We start from the raw sequence: 23,546 nt of genomic DNA, 5'->3' as shown, positions 1-23,546 counted from the left end.
GGTTTCCTTGAGGTAAAATAAACTGATAATTGAGACTGTATAAAACAGGAAGACCATTTCCCGCCCCTATTAAGCTGCATCTTAAAACCTACTCCATGGAGAATCTTAAAAGACAATCTGACTGAATGGCTCTACAGTTAGGGAATGCTATGTTAGGGTTTTCTATTATAATAGTGATGGGTTTTGGAAGCTCTCCCCTTGATTTAAAGTTCTGGATGAGGCTGTGCCACTCTGCCAGGCTGTTCAAAGCTGGGCCATACTTCACTGTGTCCAATTACTGTTTGAATTGGATTTACTTGTTTACTTAAAGTAGACTCTGTTGCTTTTTCTCCCAATAAGGATCGTTGCTGCTAAGTTCTATAAACCCTGCAAGCCACTTTCTATCAGCGTTTCAGTATTTTCCCTCCCCATTGCATAATTTACCAGTCTATCAGAAAGATTTCTAATGACTTTGCTGGGAGTCTGGCCCGAAAACTCCAACACTGGACCAGATGTAAGCAAGCAGATTACTGGGGCTGCTGCTTATAACATAATGGGTGATTTTATAATCCTATACATGGCATATTTAATGAACATTTTAGGACTTTTCAAAAGTGTCAACCCCACCCATCTTGCTTTTCAAGCAAAGTACACCAAGCACATAATAGGTGAAATGATTTCAAATGAGAACTGAGCCCTTTGCTATAATACTACAGTATGAAGAGAAGTGGTTTAGCACCCAGTCAGTCAGCTACTATAGTTGAGTACAGTTTTTATTTGATGTCTGTGTATGTGTGTGTCCTTTCAACAGAGGGCCAGGAGGTGAAGGTGGGAGAGTACAACGCTATTGCCGATGTGCTGGACCTCATCAACAACTCCATCAGGTTCCAAGGTATGAAGAAGCCCAGATGTGTGTGTGTGTGTGTGTGTGTGTGTGTGTGTGTGTGTGTATGTGTTGTCTGAGAAATGTAAAGATCACTGGAGGAGAAAATGTGTCCTGATGCACCTGTTGTGTGTTTGTATGTATGTAAAAGGCCCGTCATTTGCCACCTCAGCACTCTTATCTCTCTTTCACTAGCTCACTCGCACACTCACAAACTCCAACGACCCCCCAACACACACAAACACACGCACACCCCACCACTCAGCGTAGGATCGGGGGCACGCAGCACTCTCCTTTTCCACGCCAAACTGTCCTCTCTCAGCTAAATTATTCACCAGTCCATTTTTTACCCCTCCAATGTTTGCTTGTGTTGACATACTTTGTAATTTGTTGGATCCCCTTGGCGAACAGCGCCCCCCCCCCCCCCCCCCCCCCCCCCTTTTTCCATTCGGCCTTGCCCCACATACACACAATCTTGGACCGTTCCATCTAAAATGCTTGTTTCCACATCTCTGACCACAGTAAGCAGAGATGTGTAAGATGATGCCACTGCGATCGATTGGCACTCTGGCGAGAGAAAAATAGGGCAAAAGATGAGAAAGCGCAGGGTCTGACCACAATAACCGGACTGCATGGAGGTACATTCACACAACTAGGGGAAACTGAGGGCCAGCAAATGTGTTTCAAATGTGTTTCAAACAGCTCGATACCTGCCACTTTTGTGGTTGAAGCGAAAAAAATTGAAGGAAGCTGATTTTTAAGTGAGAGTGACATCACTGGAGAAATTAAAAAGATTAGATGTCCAGAAAGGCACCGTTATGCAAATGATCAATCGATATTGTTGCATTTTGTTGAATTGCATTCTTCTCTCAGTCACTCATCTTGATTTTAAAACTGAATCATTCCTTGTATTCCACCTCCTGCTCCTGTTAGGGGTGGAGCCTCCCAAGGATCGAACGTTTGTGCGCCTGCAGCGCCGCCACATCAACGTGCCTCTCTACAGCATCCTGTCCACCATCACCATACTAGGCATGCTCATGGCCGGGGCCTTCCTCTTTTTCAACATCAAGAACCGCAACCACAGGTCAGCTTCCAGTGGTGGAATACACCTTTAAGAGTGGGAGGATGGAGGGAGGGAGGGGCTGTGGGTTAGATGGAGGCTGAATGCAACTTAGGGGGTATAGCGGGGGAGGCGGGGGAAGGTAAACGAGGGGTTACAGTTAAGAGAAAGGGAAGAGAGGGATGAATGAGCTAATGAGCAAGGAGTTGTGGAGGGATGAAAGGAGGAGGGGAAGTGTCAAGGGAGAGGGAGTGGCATAGAAGTGAAAGAATGATTAAGGATGAGAATGATAATTAACCTTTAACCGTTTGTAGGTATATTATTATTTCATATTTCACTCTCCTCCATACTGAGCTCCTTATGCTCTTTTCCAGGCGGATGAATAGGACTTATTCTATTCTATTCTATTCTATTCTATTCTATTCTATTCTAACCCTCTCTTCTTCTCCTCCAGACTAATCAAGATGTCCAGTCCCTACATGAACAACCTGATCATCCTGGGAGGCATGCTCTCCTATGCCTCCATCTTCCTCTTTGGCCTGGACGGAGGCTTTGTCTCCGACAAGGAGTTTGAGACCCTTTGCACCGTGAGTACCACCCGCAGGGTTCACCGAAACATAGAATACAGGACCGAGGCTGGACTCACACCTACTGGACCCGTCCAGGAATGGTGGTCGGTCAAACAAGTGACATGTTGGTACTGACATCATGCCCGTTCAAACTGAGGGGTCATGTACCTCCTCAGATTTCTAATGTCACTTAGATATAAAATGAATATTTCTTGTTGCTTTTCATTTGTCGTATTCAGTTACGATTGTTCTAATTGTGTCATCCTGCCTACTTTGTTGGGATGAGTTGAACATGTTGAACTTGCCTGAATGTGGAGCATTCTGCTGAAACACAAATCACATATGTGACCAACTCCGGACCGCACTATGGGTAAACACGGTATAATAGAGAGCGATTGAATCTCTCTGTATGTGTCTCTAGCTAACATGGAGCACATTAAGGGTCTCCCCTAGCTAGCGTTAGAATGTTACTATGTGAGACACTGGATTAATTAAAGAGTTTTGATTACAGTGATAACTGGTTTCCACTGAGATACCACCCTCCCAGACAGAGAGACACACACACACACACACACACACACACCTACACCACACACGGACACCAAAATAATGTTAGGCAGGGCACGTATCGAGCTGCCAGCGCCTGGCTAAAGCTCTGCGGCAAACCCAAAATGGAGCTTGTCACATCGGGCCAGGTGCTACGGCAAAGGAGCGCGGAGGTTGATCCATTCACCACCAATCAATATGCGCTGGTCTCCTCGTGAATAGATAGCGTAATTGTTTTTCGCTGTCTTCTTTACCTAGCCCTCGCTGCCTTTATTGCTTTCTAGATATGGTAGAGAATGACACACGAAGAGGGCAGGTGCAAATGTGTGGGAGTGTGTGTGTGTGTGGTGCAGACAGAGGGATGAGTGCACACACACAAACGAGCGCATGTATGATACCGAAGCGCACACACAGAGAGACTCTGTAGCTATATTAGGATCTTGTAGGCTATATTCAAACGCTAAGCTTTAAAAAGACGTCAGCAGAGTCCTTGGTTTCAAAGCAGGATAGGTCTATACTTTGTTTCTCATTAAGATGATACACGCTCAGGAGTTTGACAGCTTCCGTATTCCAGGACTTCCTCTTAAGAGCTCAAAAAATCTGACAGCTTGTTATTTTTAGAATGCTTCACAAATGCTATTTTGAGTGAACTTCTATGTTGAGCAAAGAAAAATGCAAATAGCTGTCAGATCAAATCTAGTTTTAAGCCTTGATCAGTTTGAGACACGACAGGATTCTGTGTGTTTCTGTTGCTCTGACAGGTTCGGACATGGATCCTCATCGTCGGGTACACGACAGCGTTCGGTGCCATGTTTGCCAAGACCTGGAGGGTGCACGCCATCTTCAAGAACGTGAAGATGAAGAAGAAGGTATGAGAAGATAGTTTTATAGTTCCTTTTTTTTTGTAATTTAAGTTTTTATTTTTTCAACAGGTATACATGACAGTGACAATGGCACACCTCAAAGTTCAAACAACAAACAGCAGTGATACAATGATACAGTGATACAGGGAGATCAGGTTGGAAAGACAGCTTACACATCGAATAAACAAACAAGGCTCACATATACCTGAGCATGTATATAGTTTCTAATAATGTCTGGACATTGAGGGAAATAGAAATGATACAGTATATATGTATATATATTCATATGTACACTTTTTCATGAGGGTTAGTAGGGATTCCTTATTACTGATACATATGTTCTTTCAAATTATGCATGGCACTGTTGTCAGTATAACAAAATGGCCATGACAGGCCTGCTTATACGATCCTTTTTTCCAAACAGTACATACAATAATCACCTATTAGCTTGTTCACACCATAAAAAAAGTGAAAGATCCCTATTTTATACGCCCTTTGACAAATGCCCTTTGATACAATGTAAGGGAATCAAGGGGTCTTTTTTGTGGAAACGGATCAGAGGGAGCCAGCATGATAATTGGCCATTATAGGCCCACATATGAATATTATCCTCCCTTGTTTAACTGCCACTAAACCTTTTATTATCATGCCATGTACATCTGTTCGATGGTGAAAAGAAATTAGGGACAGAATAAGAGATGATACAGGAGAGTTAGAAATAAAATTGGGTCACTATTGTTAGTGGGTTTTTGACGCAGTAGGTTGGAATATTTTAATATTTTTTTATACGTGTACACAATCATTGTACTAAAACATCTAAAATGTAAGGATTTGGATTGGATTGGCTCAGCAAATTAATAGCCTAAATAGTCATCATCTAAATACTCAATCAAGGCTTGAATGTTTTGTAGTCTTGCATTTGTGTAGAAAAATCAAGTCATATCTAACACAACCTTCAAAATCAAGGTTTCTGTCATCTAATGTGGCAAGAAATCTATTTGCTCAACAACATTCCTGTTGTATTAGTAAATGAGCTCTTTTAACTTGGGATGACATTTATAACTAATAATAAATATAAAAATATCAATAAAACTTTATACAGTCTCAGTTGCTCCATTGAAATATCCAAAACGGACGGACCTTATTCAGGAAGCCTCACATAGCTTTTGAAAGCCCAACATTGGTGTGTGGGTGCTCGTATACAGACTCATGCTTTTTAACAAACACTCACAAAGACCGGCACCCCCTGGCACCCGCTTTCAGCCTCTCCTCTTCTGAAATAGATTCAGATATACAAATGGCCTTATAAACATCTGACACAATCTGTTTCACTAGCCCAGTTATATAAAGTGGTGCCAGGCTCACTGTGTGTCGTAACTGTACTTGGCCTTCTTGTATTTATAGATCTCTCTCTCTCTCTCTCTCTCTCCCCCTCTTGCATATTGGAGGAAGTGTGGGTGGCCTGTCAGCGAGCGGGAGGAGAGGGAGGAAAGAGGGAGGAATCGAAGAGTCGAAGAGGTCGGAGGGAAGTAGAGAAGTGGTGGCAGAAGGGAGGGAGGAGGGAGGGAGGGAGGGGAGACAGAAGGAGGAAGGCAAAGCAGGCAGCAGAGGCAGAGGGACAAGAACGGAAGACAAAGAAAGTGGCACAGAGGGGGCAAAGAAAGTAGGCTGGGGCACTGTGAGAAGAAAAGGGGAAAGCTGTCAGAGAGGGCGAAGGGTAGAGGAAGAGAGGCAGAACCAGGAGTACAATGTAAAAGACAGGGAGGAATGACCAAGCTCTGCATTAGTTCGTATTTCCACTGCAGTTCTGAGTTCAGGCCAACGCAAGAATAACACACTGATACTCTCAGCTGTTTCCAAATGGATGACACCGGACTTGCCCTTTCATATTGTTTTTATTCCTGGTCTTTTTCAGAGTAGTCATTTGAGGCAAACAAAACAGTTTTGCTTCTATGAGCTCGGTAGCTTTGCCATGACACTTCACAGCCAATTATCTCTGCTCAGTTTCCCCCTCTCTCCTCCCTCCTCGCCTCGCTCCGTCCCTTCTCTCCATCCAAGCAGAGACAAAACAAATGTTTCCTCGGAAGCAGCGTTCACCCCCGCCGCGTGCTTCAGCCTTTAAACCTCAAGACATATTCCCTGCTGGGTCAGGGCCGGGGTCTGTGGGCAGGACAGACACGTGTGTGTGCACAAAACACTTGCTCCACATTGATTGAGTGCAGGTGCTTTGGCGACAATGGATTGATAGTTGCTGTCGGTGTCCTGAATCTCCTGCAACCCACTGTCAGGGGAGGGACAGTCAGCACTGTTAGCCGTCTCTTCTTCAAACAGGGGGGCTGAAAGCACATGTCTTACCTCCCTTCCCTCCGTCTTCCCTCCATCCTCGTTCCCTCGCTCAATCCTTCCCTCCATCTCCAATACGCTGGCAGAGCACAGACTGTAAATCAGGGGTGCGTTCGATAAGGGTTCCACTCGGTGGGGTGCGCCCCGCACTCTTTCACTTCTTAAAGAGCTCAGTGCCAGAGACAGCACAGGGGGGCTGTCAATCACCTTCCTCCTCTGACACTAACACACACACACACACACACACACACACACACACACACACACTCGCCCCTGCCCAGACCCCTCACACCCAGCCCCCTCTAGCTACTACTAATCAGTCCGCCTGTCTTGTCTAAGAGATTTACTCAAGAGTACTCCTATACTCCTATACACACACAAACACACACACAAATTGATGAGCAGGAAACACATATATCTTAAAGTTGCATGCTGTATGGTTATATATCAGTGATCTGAATACAGCTGGTGAACAAGACAGTCAAGCAAGACACACCATTGCACATGCAAATACACAACACACGTCTTCTAGCACTTGATCTTTCATACACACACACACACACACACACACACACACAGGAGCAGAGGCAAACAGACACACACACACACAATGCTCACACACATGCGCACATGCACATCAGTTGAGGTTTTCTGAATATAGCAATTTTAAGTATACTGAGCAAATTGTACATTTTCCCACTACTTGCTGGATCCTGATAGATCAGCAGTAGTTTACTGTCGCAATGCCTCGGGTTTGGCTGAAGCATTTAAAATGCAATTATGTCAGCATAGCAGAGATAGCAAGCCCCCCGGACATCAGAGTACGCTTGTTGGTTGACACTACACAGTAAATGGATAGGAGCAAAGATTTATTTAGAAATATGGAAATTACACAAGATCATTTTTGTACATGGTATCGTTCATGCCGTGACCATTTGCACATTCATTGATTTCAATCACTTGTCTTTTTTTCATTTCAATTCATTCATTCACACATTTTTCTTTCAGTCATGATTTCATGATTCATTCATGTATGTGTTCATTTGGCTTTTATATCTGCATCACAATGTGACGTTTTTTTCAACCAATGGGACACTTTAGCTATGCTGTGCTCAAGTAATGTACTAGTTGCCAATCATTTGGAATGATAGAACATTAATTCCATCAGTCAGATTTTATTCAATTTAAAATGTGGATATCATATGTTTGCCCCTCCTAGCATCAAATGATTTTTCATTAGCTTGCCAGAGGCCATTTCAAGGTTGGTAATAACCATCACTAACTCATATTATAGACTTTTTTGAACCTGCTCTGCTGCTAACTTTCTCTGTGTGGCCCTAAAGCATTGCAATATCTCTACAAGAAATGTCCCTCGCCTTGCCTATATTTGTTCAATGCCAAAGCCATCAAAAGACAGCAGATCAAAAAACAATCCCCTCATGAATCTCATCCTGAGCCCAGCGGCGGATGAAGACCTGTGAGAGACCACCGTGCTGCATCTGGGCCATGTGATATTCTCCAAACACACAGCCCCGCCTGTGTTCCCTGACCTTTCCTTTGATCTGCGGTCCCAGACAGTCAAACGCTATTATAAATAAAGATCACAAACAGGGCATGGCTTTCATCCCTCTAAAGTTCACAGTACAAAAGAGGAGCTTTAGTGATTGACAGGATTGGTACTTGTTTGGTGGATCTTTTTTCCACATTCCCGGGCCACAAGGTAGTAAAATGGTGTTTTGGTGGTGGCCCAGTGTTGACGAAACTGAAGGTATAAAAATAGTTAATTAACACTAGTTCTCAATCCTGGTCCTCAGGAATCAGGATACTGCTGGTTTTCTATCCTACCAGGTAGTTAATTGCAGGTAATTGCATTCACCTGGCAGCCCAGGTGTAAATCAGTCCCTGATTAGATGGCTAGAATGAAAACCAGCAGGGCTCTGGCTCCCAAGGAACAGGGTTGAGAACAACTGGGTTAACATAATTACAATGGCTAATAACCAGTTATTTGAAAGGGCATTACAGACTAGAGCTGAACAATTAATCGAAAAAAATGCAATTTCCAAATCGCAGAGGCTGCAATTAATCTCTTAAGAGAGGGGCGTCCACAATGGATTTCTAAACAAGTATTTTAGTGCTGAGGGCAATCTTTGCTCCATGAATCAAGTGCAATATTGGAAAAAATCTTTCATCATACTAAAACTCAGTAAATCCTGCTGACATCTTTTTTTTTTTTTTTTTTAAACAAAATCACTTTTCTTTAAACAATTTTAATAGAAAATTATCACAAGAAAATGATATGAATCACAATTTAAATTGCAATTGCAATATCTTTTAGCCCTATTACAGACACACATACTGTACATGATATTAGTTGCAAAGCAGGTGTGTCCTTGGACTTAACCTTACACTAGCCTCGAACACAACTGGCGCCACAGCTGCCATGAAAACATATTTACTTGCAAACTAATCTTACTACTTCTTTACTTTTCTCATCTGCTGTGCATCTTCCTCTCCCCATCCAGATCATCAAGGACCAGAAGTTGCTGATCATCGTAGGTGGGATGCTGCTGATCGACTTGTGCATCCTCATTTGTTGGCAGATTGTGGACCCGCTTAAGAGGACCGTGGAGGAATACAGCTTGGAGGTCAGTTTGCATGTTTACTTTGACTGAAAGAAACTTTTTTTCACATTACCTGATGTGATCAGAGATGTATATCTTGGCTTTGGACCTCAGGGACTGGGGTTTTTCCCTCTCATATTTTGTCTTGAAATAAATTAATGTAGACTTGTTCTTGGTTGTGGTTTTGTCTATGTTGATGTAACACCATTAGCCTCAGCTGAGAGTGTCCCGGTGACACAGATTCTCACTAAAAATGCCTGTGTATTTGGAGCTTAGGCAAACAAAATGTCCGCCTTGGGCTGTAGCACTAGTGTCTTTGTTGTGCTTGTTATTTTTGGGTCAGGATGTGAGCCATCGCTGCCTCCTGTGCTCATCCCATAGCCGGACATTCGCCAGCTTGGATGTGAGACATTGGCAAGGTCCATTGGAAAAGAGGCACTTGGCATCACTCTTGCCTTGCTGGAGAGGAGGCGGGGTGTCGAGCTGAAATGGACTCTGTCGTGCTATGATTGGTTTGAGTAGATTCAGATTTGCTGAGATTGGCTAAGGATTAGTCTAGCTGTGCCCCAATTGGCTGGAATGGATATAGCTTTGGCATCAGAGGTTGTTGGAGTGTGAAGTGTGTTTTTGGGTGACACATGACATATTTGCACATTACTGACACACTGTCAGGAGTGTTTAGGGAATGCAGGCTGTGAATCATGTCTGGATCAGCGAAGGGCATAAAGGATCCTGCTGGGGCCAGGTTTCACCACTAGATAACACTAAACTACGGTTTTGTTTTCTTATCTGTAACCTTAGTTTTATCTGTGCGACTGGGCGTGCTGATAGAACCACAGCATCAATAAACAAAAATTTTCAATTTCACATTCCTAAATCTCATTCTCATTTATGTCCTAACAAACAACTGCAAGGGGCAGGAAAGATTATGTTTATTCTGCAGTTGCTTTTTACCACCAACCCACAGCAAGTGCAGAAACCCCAATTACTCCAATGCAGCTGAGATGAAAGCATCTGTCTTTGATGACAAACCTCAGACTGATCAGGCTCACCAGGAGTACACTGCTAAGTGGAGATTTTCCCTAATGAGTCGTCTTTCAAGTCCCCCAGACATCTCCATGTAGGCCACAAAACCATCATCTAGCTCCCAATAGGCCCACGTCCTCAAACAGTGATGCCATTGGATGGGATCCTCACTGCCCCCTGCTAATATACAGAGGTTATTGGGAGGTCACTGCAATGAAAGGCAGGCCCAATGGTGGATCTTTCTGGAGACTTCTTTGATGCTATTGACTGGATTTTCATGTTTGTTTGCTTGCTTGTTGCCAAGGTCCTGCGGGGGATGTAAGGGTGGCTGACATTCTTTTGCACCCTGTTTTGACTTTTTGGTGACTTCAATTAAATGAAAATTCTGTGAAGTGATAAGTAGTGTTGCCCTGGGAGCAGGTCAGCTTTTCAGAGGTTTTTTCCCTGTCTCATTCCTTGATGAAAAGATTTCTATTGGAGATGTTTGAGGAAGAAGCTGTTGTAGAGATGCATGATATCTTGCCAGACTTATTTACATACTTGTGCTCCTTTTGGCGTACTCTGAAGGTATACTTAGCACATTTGTACAACTCTAGACAAAGCCGTATTTCCTTTGTGATGATAGCCACTTATATATTTAAGCCTGCCTAAAGGGTGTAGCAAAGCCTTGCTTAACATATTCATTTGTGAATGTTGTCAGTGTGTGCAGTCGGGTCCTCGTGGAGCATTCTCAGACTCTAAGCCCCAAGCCAGGGGAGTGTTGTGAATGTATTAGCCACTCAGTGTATGAGCCTACATTCCCCTTGGGGTCCTGGATCTGCATGCCTGGGCTGAGGCAGAGGATCCACATGTCTGCCCAGCCTGCCAGGCTTCCACCACCAGCACCCGTGGGCCCTCCTGGGGCTCAGCTGGGGGAGAGGCAGCATGGAGCCCAGAGCTCCACTGGGCCTCTGGGCCTCCAGGCCTGTCAGGTGGGACCAGAAGACAGCAGCAACCCAGACACTCAGAAAGGGGGTAGGGAGGAGACAGAGGCTTGAGAAAATGATGATAACACTGTATGGACATACACTCTGTCCACAGAAATAGACAATGTCAATGTGAGAAACAGAGATATTGCCTATTTTCATATAGATTGAGGATGATGGTCAAAGAGAGAGAGAGAGAGAGAGAGAGAGAGAGAGAGATTCAGAGACCACTTGGCAGAAGAAATGAGATAGAAAGAGATATTGCTTGTGAAGTGATTGTGTTAGGTTAGAGACTGCTTTGAAGTGCCAGATAGAGGGACAAAGTCTATAGATCTTGAGAGAAAAGACAAACAGAAAGATAAAAAGGCAGATATTGGCAAAACTCAGATGATGGAACTGGGTCCCTTTATTAAGGTTTTCACCTGGTGGGAGCTGGGGAGAGATGGGACCACGATGGACTGGATCGTCTCCACAGGGGACAACAGCCAGGGAGATTTGTCCTGATTGATTGGTGCAAGGAGAAGGACCATTAGCTCCCCAGTTTCCTGTGAGCCTTCACATTCTGCTAACCCTCCCCTCCCCTGCGATTTCTCTCTCTCTGTTGTATCTTCTTCCCTCTCTCTCTCTCTCTCTCTCTCTCCCTCTCTCTCTCAGACTCTCCCTTCCCCCTCTCTATTCCCCCTCTCTACTGCGGAGCATTGGGAGTAGCATTGACCTTGGGTTCTCAGAGCTGTATCTACCTGCCGTACCCAAGGGTATGCGGTGTGACAAGATGGTGTTATTGAACTGTCACTGTGAGCGTGCTCGTCTACCGGGTTTGTTGTTTTAACCGTCACATAGGAGGGTTTCCGTATTGACTCAGAGCCAACATGGGTATTTACACATTGTTTACAGGAAAAGTAGTTGCTGCTTTGGGGTTAGATACACATACAGTATGGAGGTGCTCAGGTAATGATGTTCAGTGGAAGCGTGTGTCGTGTGTGTGAAACAGAGTATATTAAACCGTGTACTCCCGCATTTAATAATATCTGCGCCCCATGCGGTCACAGACACAGGGACGTTCAACAGTCTGGATAACTGGCGAGTTGAGATGATCGCGCTCACGCTGTTCAACCAAGATTTACCCAGTGGGAACGTGGACAAAGTCAATCCTCTGCGTCGCCAGGGGTGAAACCAGCAACCAGCAGGCTAAGCTTAATGAGCCACCATTAGCAAAAGTAGGGCATCCCCCTTTGCATCCTTTATTAGCATTAGCAAGAAGATGAAACTGGGAGGAGGCTGACAATAGATCCTTGTGGAATGCTCCATAAAACATGACTGATTTAATACCCTCCCAAAGAAAAGTAAAGATGGGCCAGAGATCATGTAGCGAGTTCGTCTTTGAGCTTCTAAAATGAGAGGAGAGTGACCCCTGAGTCTTATTTCATGGCTATACTTCAAGGAGGCAGTTTTAATTACACTATGCAGATGAAATGCCTTCACCAGAAAAGACTTGTGACCTTGACTTTGTCCCCTAACCCTCTTAAACCAAGCTTGGGTTCTGATCTGTACTTCAGTATATACATAAGGCACATCCTTGCACCCTAAATTCAATAAAAATATTGATAAGATTAAAGGCAACTTGGCCCAGATAGTAATTGCAGCTCCCCTTCTTCCCTCATTCTTAACCCCGTTCCGACCCCTAAATCTGAATAGTGCAGGGAATATTCTGCATATCAGTGGCTTTTTTTCCCAGAGAGTTGTCTGAGAGCAGGAATCCCTCTGGCTGGCTCTAGGAATGTCTTGGGAATGCTGATGGAGACGTTGGGCTGCGGCAAGCAATTAGATCCATTTTGTGGCTCGTTAATAATTGAGCATTTGTTAATGGCATGGATGTTTCAGCAGCAGGGCAGACTGCTGGTTGCCGTCAGATTAAGCCCCGCAGTACCGACACGTGTTGCAGTGTCAATGCACACACGTGTACTGAGGCGAGCACGCGTGAGTGTGTATTGTGTATTGTGCATGTTTGTGTCATTGTACTGTGTATCTGTACGTGTGTCCGTGCAGAGTGCATGTGTATGACCTTGCATGTGTGTTGGAGCCTATGTGCGTTTGTGTGTTTTGTGTGTGCCCACTCATGCGTGGATATGTTTTTGTACGTGTGCCTGTCTGTTTACGTGCGCATAAACGCCCTGTCCTGTGGTCATGGGCATTGTCTCCTGCGTAATGAAGGACAAACTGTCGAGAAGGGATGATTAGCATTCTGGTGGGTCCTGCCGCAGACCCCCTCTCCTCTAGTCTCTCCTCTCTCCTCTCTCCTCTCGTCTCCTCTTCCTTCCCCTCCCTCCTCTGCCGTTCTCCCCGGCTCTGAAGCTGCTGCAAGCATCGGCAGGCAGGCGGGCAGGCGGGCGGGCGGGCTGCAAAAGAATATTGCAGTGTGGCATCACCATGGCAACGGCCATGGTTTCTGACACCCATAACGCGGAGAGCGGCACTGTTGATCCATGAGACAAAAATAGAGAGAATGGGCTGGGGCGGCCACTTCAGCATGGCGACACATGCAGAGAGCATTTTAAACAGCCATGTAGAAACACAGGTACTGCTGATACGGAAACATAAAGGAACAAGTCTGTATTTCAAATCTCACAAACACAACAGACAGGCACACGTACAAAAACATATACACACGCAAACAAATGCACATACGCACGCAAATGTACATTCAGAAGTTCAGGAGCTTTCACAGAGATTTTCCTCTGTTTCCCTCTTGCTAAAGCTCTGTGCCTCTGCCGCCCCCACCTGTGAGCTGTTAGGGAGAGAGAGAGAGAGAGAGAGAGAAAGAAAGACAGACAAGTTTGTCCCGGTGCTTTGACAATGCATTCATCTGCTCCCAATATCATATCTCCGCTCCCTGTGCAGCAGCAAGGCAACATATGACTCACTGCTTTCCTTTAATGTGGAAATATTCCTCTTTCTGAGATGGCCATTTAAAGGTGATTAGTTTGAAAATGTGAGCCTTCATTATCAGCGGGGGAGATGGAGATGGGATCCTTGCTGCTAAGCTGGGCTCAGGAAAAAAGGTGGTTGCTGAGATGCCAAAGTATTCTGACCTGAGGGTTAGGGCGCTCTAAGGCCCCCCATCAGTAACATGCATCTTGTGCCCGGATTGTGTCTAGATATAATTTAGCCATATTTACTTCTGGCATTAAAATACATCTCCAGTGCCCACGTTGAAATCGGATTGCTCTTTCCCTTGCTCACAGGCTGCCGTGCATGTCCCTTCCTTTAGTAATATTTACAGTAAGGTGGGAAGCGCTTGGGAAATTGTATTGTTATAAGCACTATGTCTTACTTCTCTAAACAGTGGAAGAAGTCATCATAGGCAACAGCTGAGAAGGCAGTTCTATATGTTTCTTGTATGCTTTGCATGTACTTCCTATTTGGATCTCTGCAAAATCTCTCTCTACAAACTACTACTATTTCCATTTCGAGTGCTCTTCTATCTAGATTGGAAATACATTTGCATTTACACTTTGGTATTAATGTGGCCCAATGTGTCTCTGACCTCCAGAGGTGGTTTCAGCAGTCAGATCTTCAATGTGGCTTGAGTGCATTCACACCTGGATTTTTATGCGGTTAAGTTCTGTCCGAATACAGTCTAACCATGCAAGATGCGCATATTAATGCCAGGTGTAAAGGGCGCTCAGTGACCGACTTGATGAAATAAATTTTTTAGGGTTAGGATTAACTTTTCTTTTTATCTGTTTTCTCACGTCTGTCGGTGACTTTTGCCTGAGTCCTCTCACAGACCTGCTAAGACGCTCTCTCGCCTCCCACAGGTGTGAGGACCTGTTTTCTCACCTCCCCTTTCAATCCCCTCTGTTTTATTTTACATCTTTCATTTTCTTTGCCGTGCCTATTTGTCTACTTTGGAGCCGCCTCTCTCTTGCCCTCCACCTTTGCCATCTCTCCATTTCACTCCTTTTGTCCCTCTCTAAGACATTCACACCATCAGACCCGTGTTACCAGCTCCTTTTCTATTTGCGGGGCCCCTTCTCATTCCATACCTCCCTCTCCCCATCTCCCTCTCTCCCTCTGCTGCCTTTCCTCATTTGGCCAGCTCCCACCCCATGGGAGTGCGCTGAAAAAGCAGAGAAAATCGAAAAACAAGCTTGTGGCAGCAGCACCGGGGGACGAGACTCAGAAAGACCTGGAACATTCCCTTTCTTTGCCCTGCACCCCTTTCCTCTGTCTCTCTCTCTCCCTCTCTCTCTCCCATCTTTGCTCTGGCTGGTCTTTTTTCTCTCGCCATCTCTTTTCTCTCAATTCGCCGTCTCCTGCGCTATCCATTTTTCCTTGTGACCGCTTCAAAGAGAGGGATGGACGCCCGGCCGTGTCCCCAATTCCAGCTGGTGTTGGGAGGGCAGAATGAGGGAGGGCTGGGAGAAGTGGCAGGTGGGGAGCGAAGAAGTGGGAGAGCTGTCACCAAAGTTCCTCTAGCCAGACGGATGACGAGAGCAGCTGACAGTGGGAGTCCAAACCCCTCTGCGCTGCTTTGTGGGCCGAGGCTGACCAGGCAGCTTGTGTGCACAGACATTTGAGAGCATGTTAACAATGCAGGCGTACACACACATATATGCGCACACACATTCACAGACACAGACACACACACACACACCTGCCCGTGGCCCTGGTACTCCCTCCTCCCCTCCTGTGCGCTCACACAGGTTCTCCACTGCAGTCCCAGTCAACTGTTGACTGCATGAATGCCATCTGAAGGACGCTATGCTCCTGTTTCACTATAAGCCCTGTTCTGTGGAAGAAGGCGTAAAGGATAGCCGTGTTTATTTTTCATCTAATCCTGTTGGCTCTCCAGTCTCAAAATGGCATTTGATGAAAATCACAAATAAAAAAACATTCAAAAAACATAGAAATCAAATTCACCTCCATCTCTTTCATTTCACATTGAATTTGACTAGATTAAGCAAAGCCTGGTTAGAGTGATACACAGATATAGCCAGCAGTAATTCTGTTTCTAATGGCAGAGACAAAGATGTGACATACGTGACAAGATGCGACAATCAGGAAGCGTTTGTTCTGCAGAGTGAAGAACAACGTCATCTGCAGCATTATCCTTGGAGCGTTGACAGAGTGTGGTACTAAGATGAGCTTTGAGGCTCCTTTGTTAGCATTGAGTGAAGCGCTGGCTGAGATCAATGCCCGTTCAAAGTAAACTGGGTCGTTAAGGGATAACCACCACCCACCTAGGCCTTTTCTCATCGACCACCACTGGAGGGAAGGGGGGAGGGAGAGGGAGGAGAACAATGGGGGAGGGTGCATAGACCTCACACGTTCTTGGTGATTTGTATGGCGGTGTGAGCATCTGAGAGCTGTTTGCATATCCCAAGAGGATGGTTATGCATTGTTATGGTTATGGTTATGCATTGTTATGCTGTGTGTTGCAGTATTAGATTGCACTAAGGCCTGGTGTTGTGTTTAATGTAAGAAATATGCATTGAGGTAGCAGTATTGACATTCAAGAAGCATCTCAGATCAGCGCTCCTAATGTAGAAGGCTCTATAAAAATAGGCGACGATCATCTTGCTGATTGTGAAACCACATTAATAGATATTCCAATACTTCAAATCAGTGCAATAGGATAGGCATACAAACATCAAACTACTTGGCAGTCACATTTTCCTGCTTCCATTGCTGCAACCATAGTGAGAGGTTCTACCTTAAGGTCCTGCCGGTCACAGTGCGACATGGTGCTGCTGACGTTAGCCTGCTACGTTGCAGTCCTCCAAGGCTGTCTAAGTGTGTCACAGGTTTTACCTAGGGGATACCCGCTTCTGTTTATAGGCTAGCCCGTACCTCTACATGGCCCAGCCGGCACGAACAGTCACGACTTACCTCCACCTAGATAGGACACTAACCCCAACCTACATAGAAAAGGCTGCAGTTTTGCTTGGTGAAAATAGTAGTTGAATATCTTTCATTTTTAAAGGTACATTTAGTTGCCTTATCTTGGAATCAATGTTTTTACCTCTGAAATGGTTTAACAACCTGGCAGGTTAAATCAAATTCACCTCAATTGGTTCAAGTTTAAAAGCATTTTAATGTTTTTCTTGCCCAGATCTCAATCTGTATGGGAAGAAAAACCTATAACCTAGATATCTAGCCAAGTGAACAAAGGTGTCAGTTTACACAGGATTTCATCATTTTTGTGGGGAATATTTACGCATGATGTTTTGCCGCACTTTGGCAATGCACTGGTATTTGTCTTGTGAGGGACAACAGTGTATGTGTAAGCTGACAGAGTTATCAGTGAATCATACTGGAAAGCGTCTAAGGACTGCTTCAGAGGTACAGTGTTTGTTGACACTCTAGCTGGTAAATTGGACATGTGGTTGTGCATGGCTGAGCTTGTTCAAGTGAATCTGTCGAAAATGGAATTGGGTGGCAATATTTACCTCCTTTTGCTTACTCTCCGTCTCAGTGCTGTGTGATCTCTCTGCCTCTCCCTCCCTCCCTCGCTCTCTCTCTATATATCTTTCTCTCACTCTCATTCCTTCTGTCTCTGTAACAACAAAAGCACAAACACACACACTGAATTACCCCCAACCTCCACCCTCACCCCTACCTCTCTTTTGCTCTGCTCTCACTTTTGGCCCAGCCCTTTTTCCCTGCTCCTCTCTTCCTGCTCCTCCGGACTGCAGTTGCTAGGCAACAGCTGATTGAGCATGAGGGGTATGCAATTGACCAATTAGAAGTCTTCCAAATGAAAAGTGGTGTCAAGAGTTCCCACGGTTACAGCTAAAGCTGCGTCCAGTGTCCAGTATAAGTGGCTGCACATACACGCATGCACACAGGAACACACACTCACTCACACACACACATACAGAGGAAAATGTGTGTTTAGTTGTCTTGTTTACTTAGTTGACATGGGTTTTTAGTTGCAGGATGTGGGAAAGAATGAAGGGATTAGATAAGCAAGTTGAATCCATCATTGTGTATGTGTGTGTGTGTGTGTGTGTGTGTGTGTGCATGCGTGCGTGCATGCGTGTGTGTCTATGTGTGCGCATGTGTGCACCATGCTTGCATGTGGACTTGAGCACATTGTGTTTACATATGCAAATATGTATCTGAGTGTGTGTGGTTACCATGCATTTTATACAATGCACAGACAATGTGGTGCATTCTCCTTGCAGACAGTCACTGTGTGTGTGTGTGTGTGTTTTTCGGGGGTCTATTCATGTTGATGCCTGATATTGTTACTGTGACGCAGTTGGAAGATCTCCATCTTTCTCTCTCTCTCTCTCTCTCTCTTTCTCTCTCTCTGTCTCTCTCTCTCACACACACACATACACACACACACACATGCACACACACACACACACACACACTTTGCTATGTTATCTTGTCTCCTTTTGCTCTGTCTCAATATAATGCTATCTATCTTTATGTTTTCTCTGTCTTTTTGTTTGCTATGCCTTTGCTTTCTCTCTCTCTTTCTCTCCCTCGCCCCTCACCACTCCTCCTCCTTCCCTCCATCCTATTCTCTCTCTCTCTCGCTCTCTCTCTCTCTCTCTCTCTCTCGTTCATACCAGAGACACACTCCATCAGTGGCCAGACACATCCATCAATGTTCCTCCTCCTCTACTCGTCCACAGGCCTGAGGATTCCATTATGGCTCAGCAGCTGACACACACACACACAGACACACATACACACACACACACACACACACACACACACACACACACAGCTCAGGGAAAGGCCGCTCTGTCTCATCTGGCCACTGGCAGAGACTTGATTAGCTAGAGACTGAAGATAGTGATGCTGGGCTTGATTATGGTAGCGATGCTGTAGGTGATGATGATGATGATGATGATGATGATAATGATGATGGTGGCAGTGGTGGTGCCGGTGGCAATGATAGTGGTACTTGTGGCTATAAAGATGAAGATGATAATGATTCATGGCATCTTTTTCTTTGATATATCATAGTGCTGGAGATAGCTGGCACAATTTAAGGCCAATTTTCATGTAGGAAATCTCAAAAGGAGCAACTTCAAGCTGGGCTGTCGCTGTATTTAGATGTGAGGTACTCAGAAAATCGTTAGGTCCCTTCATCCATTTGACTAAACCATTTTCTAACCTCATTATCATTCAGAAGGCTGTTCCTGTTGACGAGCCAGCCAGGGTGTAATCAGCAACCCTTGACCCCCACCTCCCACCCACCCACCTCATTCCCAACAGGTGGTTTTGCCTGAGCAACCTTGTAGCTCGTTAGGGAATTTATTTAATTCTTTATTTTCATTTAACCTTCCTTTAAGCATGCAGACCAATTAGGGAACAAATTATTTTTAAAGTAAAGTGGAAATGTAAAGGAATATTAGCAGATCATACCCAAAACAAAATGTGATGAGTGGCACTGTGTGCAAGTATTGTTGTCATTCCATGAAGTGACCATTTGTTATTAAAAAGGCTGAATTGTATACATGGTTATGAATGAGTTTAGATATGTTACTGTATATAATGTAATTCAACTACAACATGCTGGAAACTGCAAACCACAGTGATCGATTAATGAATAAATTAGCAGCTGTGCCTTATGAGACCCGTGCTATTGTATGATCTACTGGCTATTGACTTTTCACGCTCGTCTCTAATTACTTTTCATGCACACCCACATACACACACAAGCTGTTGCACACAGTCACACTGCACTGGCACTGCACAGCGTCTGCAGAGGTGTGTTCACCTCCCAAGGACACGGAGGCACCGCTGAGAAACGTTAGCACCTCAATGACGCTGTGTGTGCGAAGGGGTCAGTTAGAAAAAGGTTAATTACTGATCCCACACACACACACACACACACACACACACACAGTATATACAGTACACACACCACTGCTCCTAGGAGTCAGGTATAGGAAACCACCAAGGTCGGCCAGTGATGGAGAGATGTGAGCACTTTGCCACTGCTTGAACAAAGTGCCGGCGCTGCCTCAGCACAATGAGCCCAGGAATACAAATACATGCAGCTAGAGGAAGAGTTCTTTTACACGAGACCTTGAGCCTTCAGTGCGCTGCAGACTTTCACCAACAGTATGAGAGGGTTGAGGATGGGGGGGGGGGGGAGAGAAAGAGTGATAGGGGGGGAGAGACTCAAAGGAGACAGAGTGACAAGAGAGGAGAGAGGAAGGGAAGCAAGAGAAAAGGTGAAGGAAGGGCAGGGGAAGATAGGCATGTGAGAGGGAGGAGGAAAGAGACAGAGAAGGGCAGCAAAAGAGCTGCAGAGAGAGTGAAAGAGCCAAAAGAGGAGAGGGCTGCCAGCGTAACAGCCATAACTATTAAGAGGGAGACATTAGGGGAGACAAAGTCAAGGAAGATATGTCATGAGAGGCACACAGCAGTCAGGTGTAAGAGAGATACAAACAGAGAGAAAGAAAGAATGAAAGAAAGAAAGGGGAGAAGAAGGGGTGTCACGGCTACTTATCGTCACCCTGCCGAGGGTGACATTGATTAGTGTTTGCCGTCGGCAGGGAGCCTGTGAGCCCGTCCACGGGAAGGTCAGATAATTAAACCCAGCGCCGCGGCAACAAGCTGGCACCGCGCCAGTCTAGCTCCCGCACCCCCCGCCATCCCTTTCACCCTTCACCCCCCTCACCCGAAAGTGATGCAAACAGCTGGTGACACGCGGGTGATGCGGGCAGGGGACACACTATCGAACGATACTCTGCCTCCGACTCGATGGAGTCGGACGAGACAGATCCTTCTTGTTGTTGTCGTTGCTGATGTTGCTGCCGTCGTTGTGTGTGTGTGTGTGTGTGTGTGTCCGTGCACGCAGGTGTTTGGGTGTATGTGCAGATGTGTGTGTGTTGGGTGTGCATATGTGTGTGTGAGAAGCATATATATATTAGAAATGGCCCAAGAACAGGTGACTGCAACTGTGTACCCTCAAAACAGCTTGCAGAACACTTTCCAGCAGTTCATGTTGGCCGTAATGATCCCACCATATTAAAGCTATTATTGTACCATGATCCGAGAAAAGACAGATTTGTAAAAGCTTAACTTGTCATTGAGTTTCTACTAAAGAAACTACTACTGCAAGAGAAATATTGCTGAGTGATCCCTGGTTGAATTAGCTGACAGAATGTAGATAAAAGCTGGCATCAAAAATATCTTTTTACATGAATAATAGTGGTAAGGCCAGAAAAATACTTACAATTCACATGAGCAGCAGTTAATTTTTATTTAAGCCGTCATTGGAGCTGGCAGCACCCTTGCTTGTTTGTCTCTGAGACCAAAACATCCAAAATTTGGAGAAATGCTTGGCTCCTGTAACCCAGTCCTCCACAGAGATTTTTTTTTTTTTTTTTGTTTTGCCGGTTTGCAATTTCACCCAGTCATTTGTCATGGGAGATATGTAGTAAATAATCTAACTGCCATTCTCTCGTCTGTCTGTGAAGCGATGTTGTGACAGATGTGTTCCAACCTATCCGGGTGATGTATTGGGTGAAGTGTGCGTGTTTGTGTGTGTATGTGTTTGTGTGAATTTCAACTCTCTTTACACCCTCTCTTCTTCCTCTTCCAACCCCTGATTATGTTCCATGTCATTTCCAAAGTCGACTCTTCAAAGGACCCACAGGAGTTTTTTGGCATTGTGAGTGGAACACGGCGAGATTGGATTTGACCCCTGTGAATTTTCCGCTCGCTTTGATCTTAGCACGCGTCTTTTTTTAGAGCGCAGCCCGCACACTTTTTTCGGCAGATGCTGTCAGCTTGGCAGTTAAAGCATTAATAATGCTTCAGGCATTATTAATAATGCTCTTTACATAGAAAAGAAGGGGAGGTGTTGGTGATGGGAACAAAACGTTCAGGGGGAAAATGGTTCCAATTAAGTGGTTAATCTGATGTATAGCTTTCTAAGTGGATAATAACCACACAGGTTACTGTGTTAAGCAGTCAACATCCTTCTTTTAAGGAAGTTAAGTCAAATGCTCACAGTCACGGCCTGGCAAAGCTTACGGATCTATTTCACAGCTGTTAATTGCCTTCTGCTATGAAAATGTGCAGCTTTCAGAGGTGACCAGGAGAAAATTTTAATGTGTCATCGCTGCCAGGCACAGTGTACCCAGCATCATTGTATTGCAACTGATACTTATCATTTTCTAATGCACCAATAAATGTCCCATATTTCCGATCCTCTTTACACTCTAGTGCGTGTAACAAGCTGTCCTTGGGCCTGGTTTCAGCTCTCTCTTGTTTCCTCTTCCTCTCTCTCCGTCCCCCCTGTGTTCAGCAGCCACCTCTGCCTTCCAGAAACCACCGGAAACACCGAGAGCAGAGAGAGATGATGAATGTCCTGGATCAATATGCCCAGGCTGCTCAGAAAGTGCATCATGGGAGGGGGGGATGTAAACCATATGGTGCTATTTGAACCGTACACCAGCCACTTAGCTTGGCTGTAGCCTCTTACAGAGCTACATGGCGTTCTGCTCTCTCCCTTGTGTCCTCAAGGAAATCTAAAACCCTTCAAGTTTGATACAGCAGTGCTCTTAGGGAAGGGTTAGTGTCCTCACTGAGGTCACAGGCATTTAGCATTTAGTAACATTAGCATTGAAGTTGTTTCCAGTGCAAGCTTTATTAGCATAATCTTCAGCCAAACTCATTTACACCACCCCCAACTGCTGTATTTAACAGAGCCTAAATGCTATAACTTGAGCCTAAATGAGCCAACTTTATGTGCAGCATGATTGTCATAATAGAACACAGCTATAGTAGCTTGTTGGCATGCTAACTATAAAGGCCCAGAGCCTCTGTAAAATGTAAATGACTGCTGAAAATTACAGTCATTAATGATGAATTACCTGTCATGTGCGAACCGCTTGTTTATTTCAGTGTTAAATCGTCTGATTGCTTCTCTGTGGCGCATTGCACATTATCAGCTGCAGCGTGGCGGGCTCTCTCTGTGTGAGATTTGAATGGTGAGATGTGTCACTGTGGATTAGCGAGAGAGCAGCGACGCACAAGAGGTGTTAGGAAAGAAAGAGAAAGAGAGAAAGAACAAGAAGGGGTGAAGGTGGCGCGAGAGCGAAAGAGAGAAAATAGCAGGGAGATGATTAGATGCCGATGAAGAGATCCTTGCATACTGAATGCCGAACCTGCTGAATGTCATTTGCTTTGTGTGTGTGTACACGTGTGTGTGCGTGTGTGCATGTGTGTGTGTGTGTGTGTCTTTATGCATATTTCCTCAAGATTGACAGAGCAGTGCTGTTATCTCCCAGGCATGCCCCCCACCCCACACCCCCCACCACAACCCCAGTGACAGCCATCTGTCCGGTAATTAACCTGACTGACACACCGTGCGCCATCGTCCACCGTACCGCCCTTCACCAAATCACTGTGTGTGTGTGTGTGTGTGTGTGTGTGTGTATGTGTGCGGTTGTGAATTTGTCTGACTGTCATTTTGGCTTATTTGCATCTACCTCTCAAGTTCTGATCCTAATGGATGGGCCTCTTCTGCATGCGTGACAGTGTGTGTTTGTGTTTATTGCTGTGATGTAATGCGATGCAGAGGGGAGAAGTGTTGCTCAGTTACGGGCATCTTATCTGCACTGTAACTGTAGCACCTCCTTTACTAACATTCATTTATCATTATGACCAGACAGCTCGGAGGAAGAGAGGGAGGGAGGGGGGGGGG

The 23,546-nt window shown here is 45.2% G+C and overlaps 1 protein-coding gene across 1 annotated transcript in view; it reads left to right on the top strand.

Annotated features, from left to right (window-relative positions):
• The window catches only part of gabbr2 (gamma-aminobutyric acid (GABA) B receptor, 2), a 172,105-nt gene that overhangs the window by 122,474 nt on the left and 26,085 nt on the right, over nt 1-23,546 (top strand). Inside the window, exons 9-13 of the mRNA XM_071920182.2 lie at nt 791-871; nt 1,796-1,946; nt 2,377-2,509; nt 3,799-3,906; nt 8,766-8,888. Of these exons, the coding sequence (XP_071776283.1) occupies nt 791-871; nt 1,796-1,946; nt 2,377-2,509; nt 3,799-3,906; nt 8,766-8,888 (596 nt within the window). The remainder of the gene's footprint in view (nt 1-790; nt 872-1,795; nt 1,947-2,376; nt 2,510-3,798; nt 3,907-8,765; nt 8,889-23,546) is intronic.

Source organism: Centroberyx gerrardi, chromosome 19 (genome assembly GCF_048128805.1).
Source record: "Centroberyx gerrardi isolate f3 chromosome 19, fCenGer3.hap1.cur.20231027, whole genome shotgun sequence".
Taxonomy (NCBI): domain Eukaryota; kingdom Metazoa; phylum Chordata; class Actinopteri; order Beryciformes; family Berycidae; genus Centroberyx; species Centroberyx gerrardi.
This window is presented reverse-complemented; position numbering and strand designations above follow the sequence as displayed.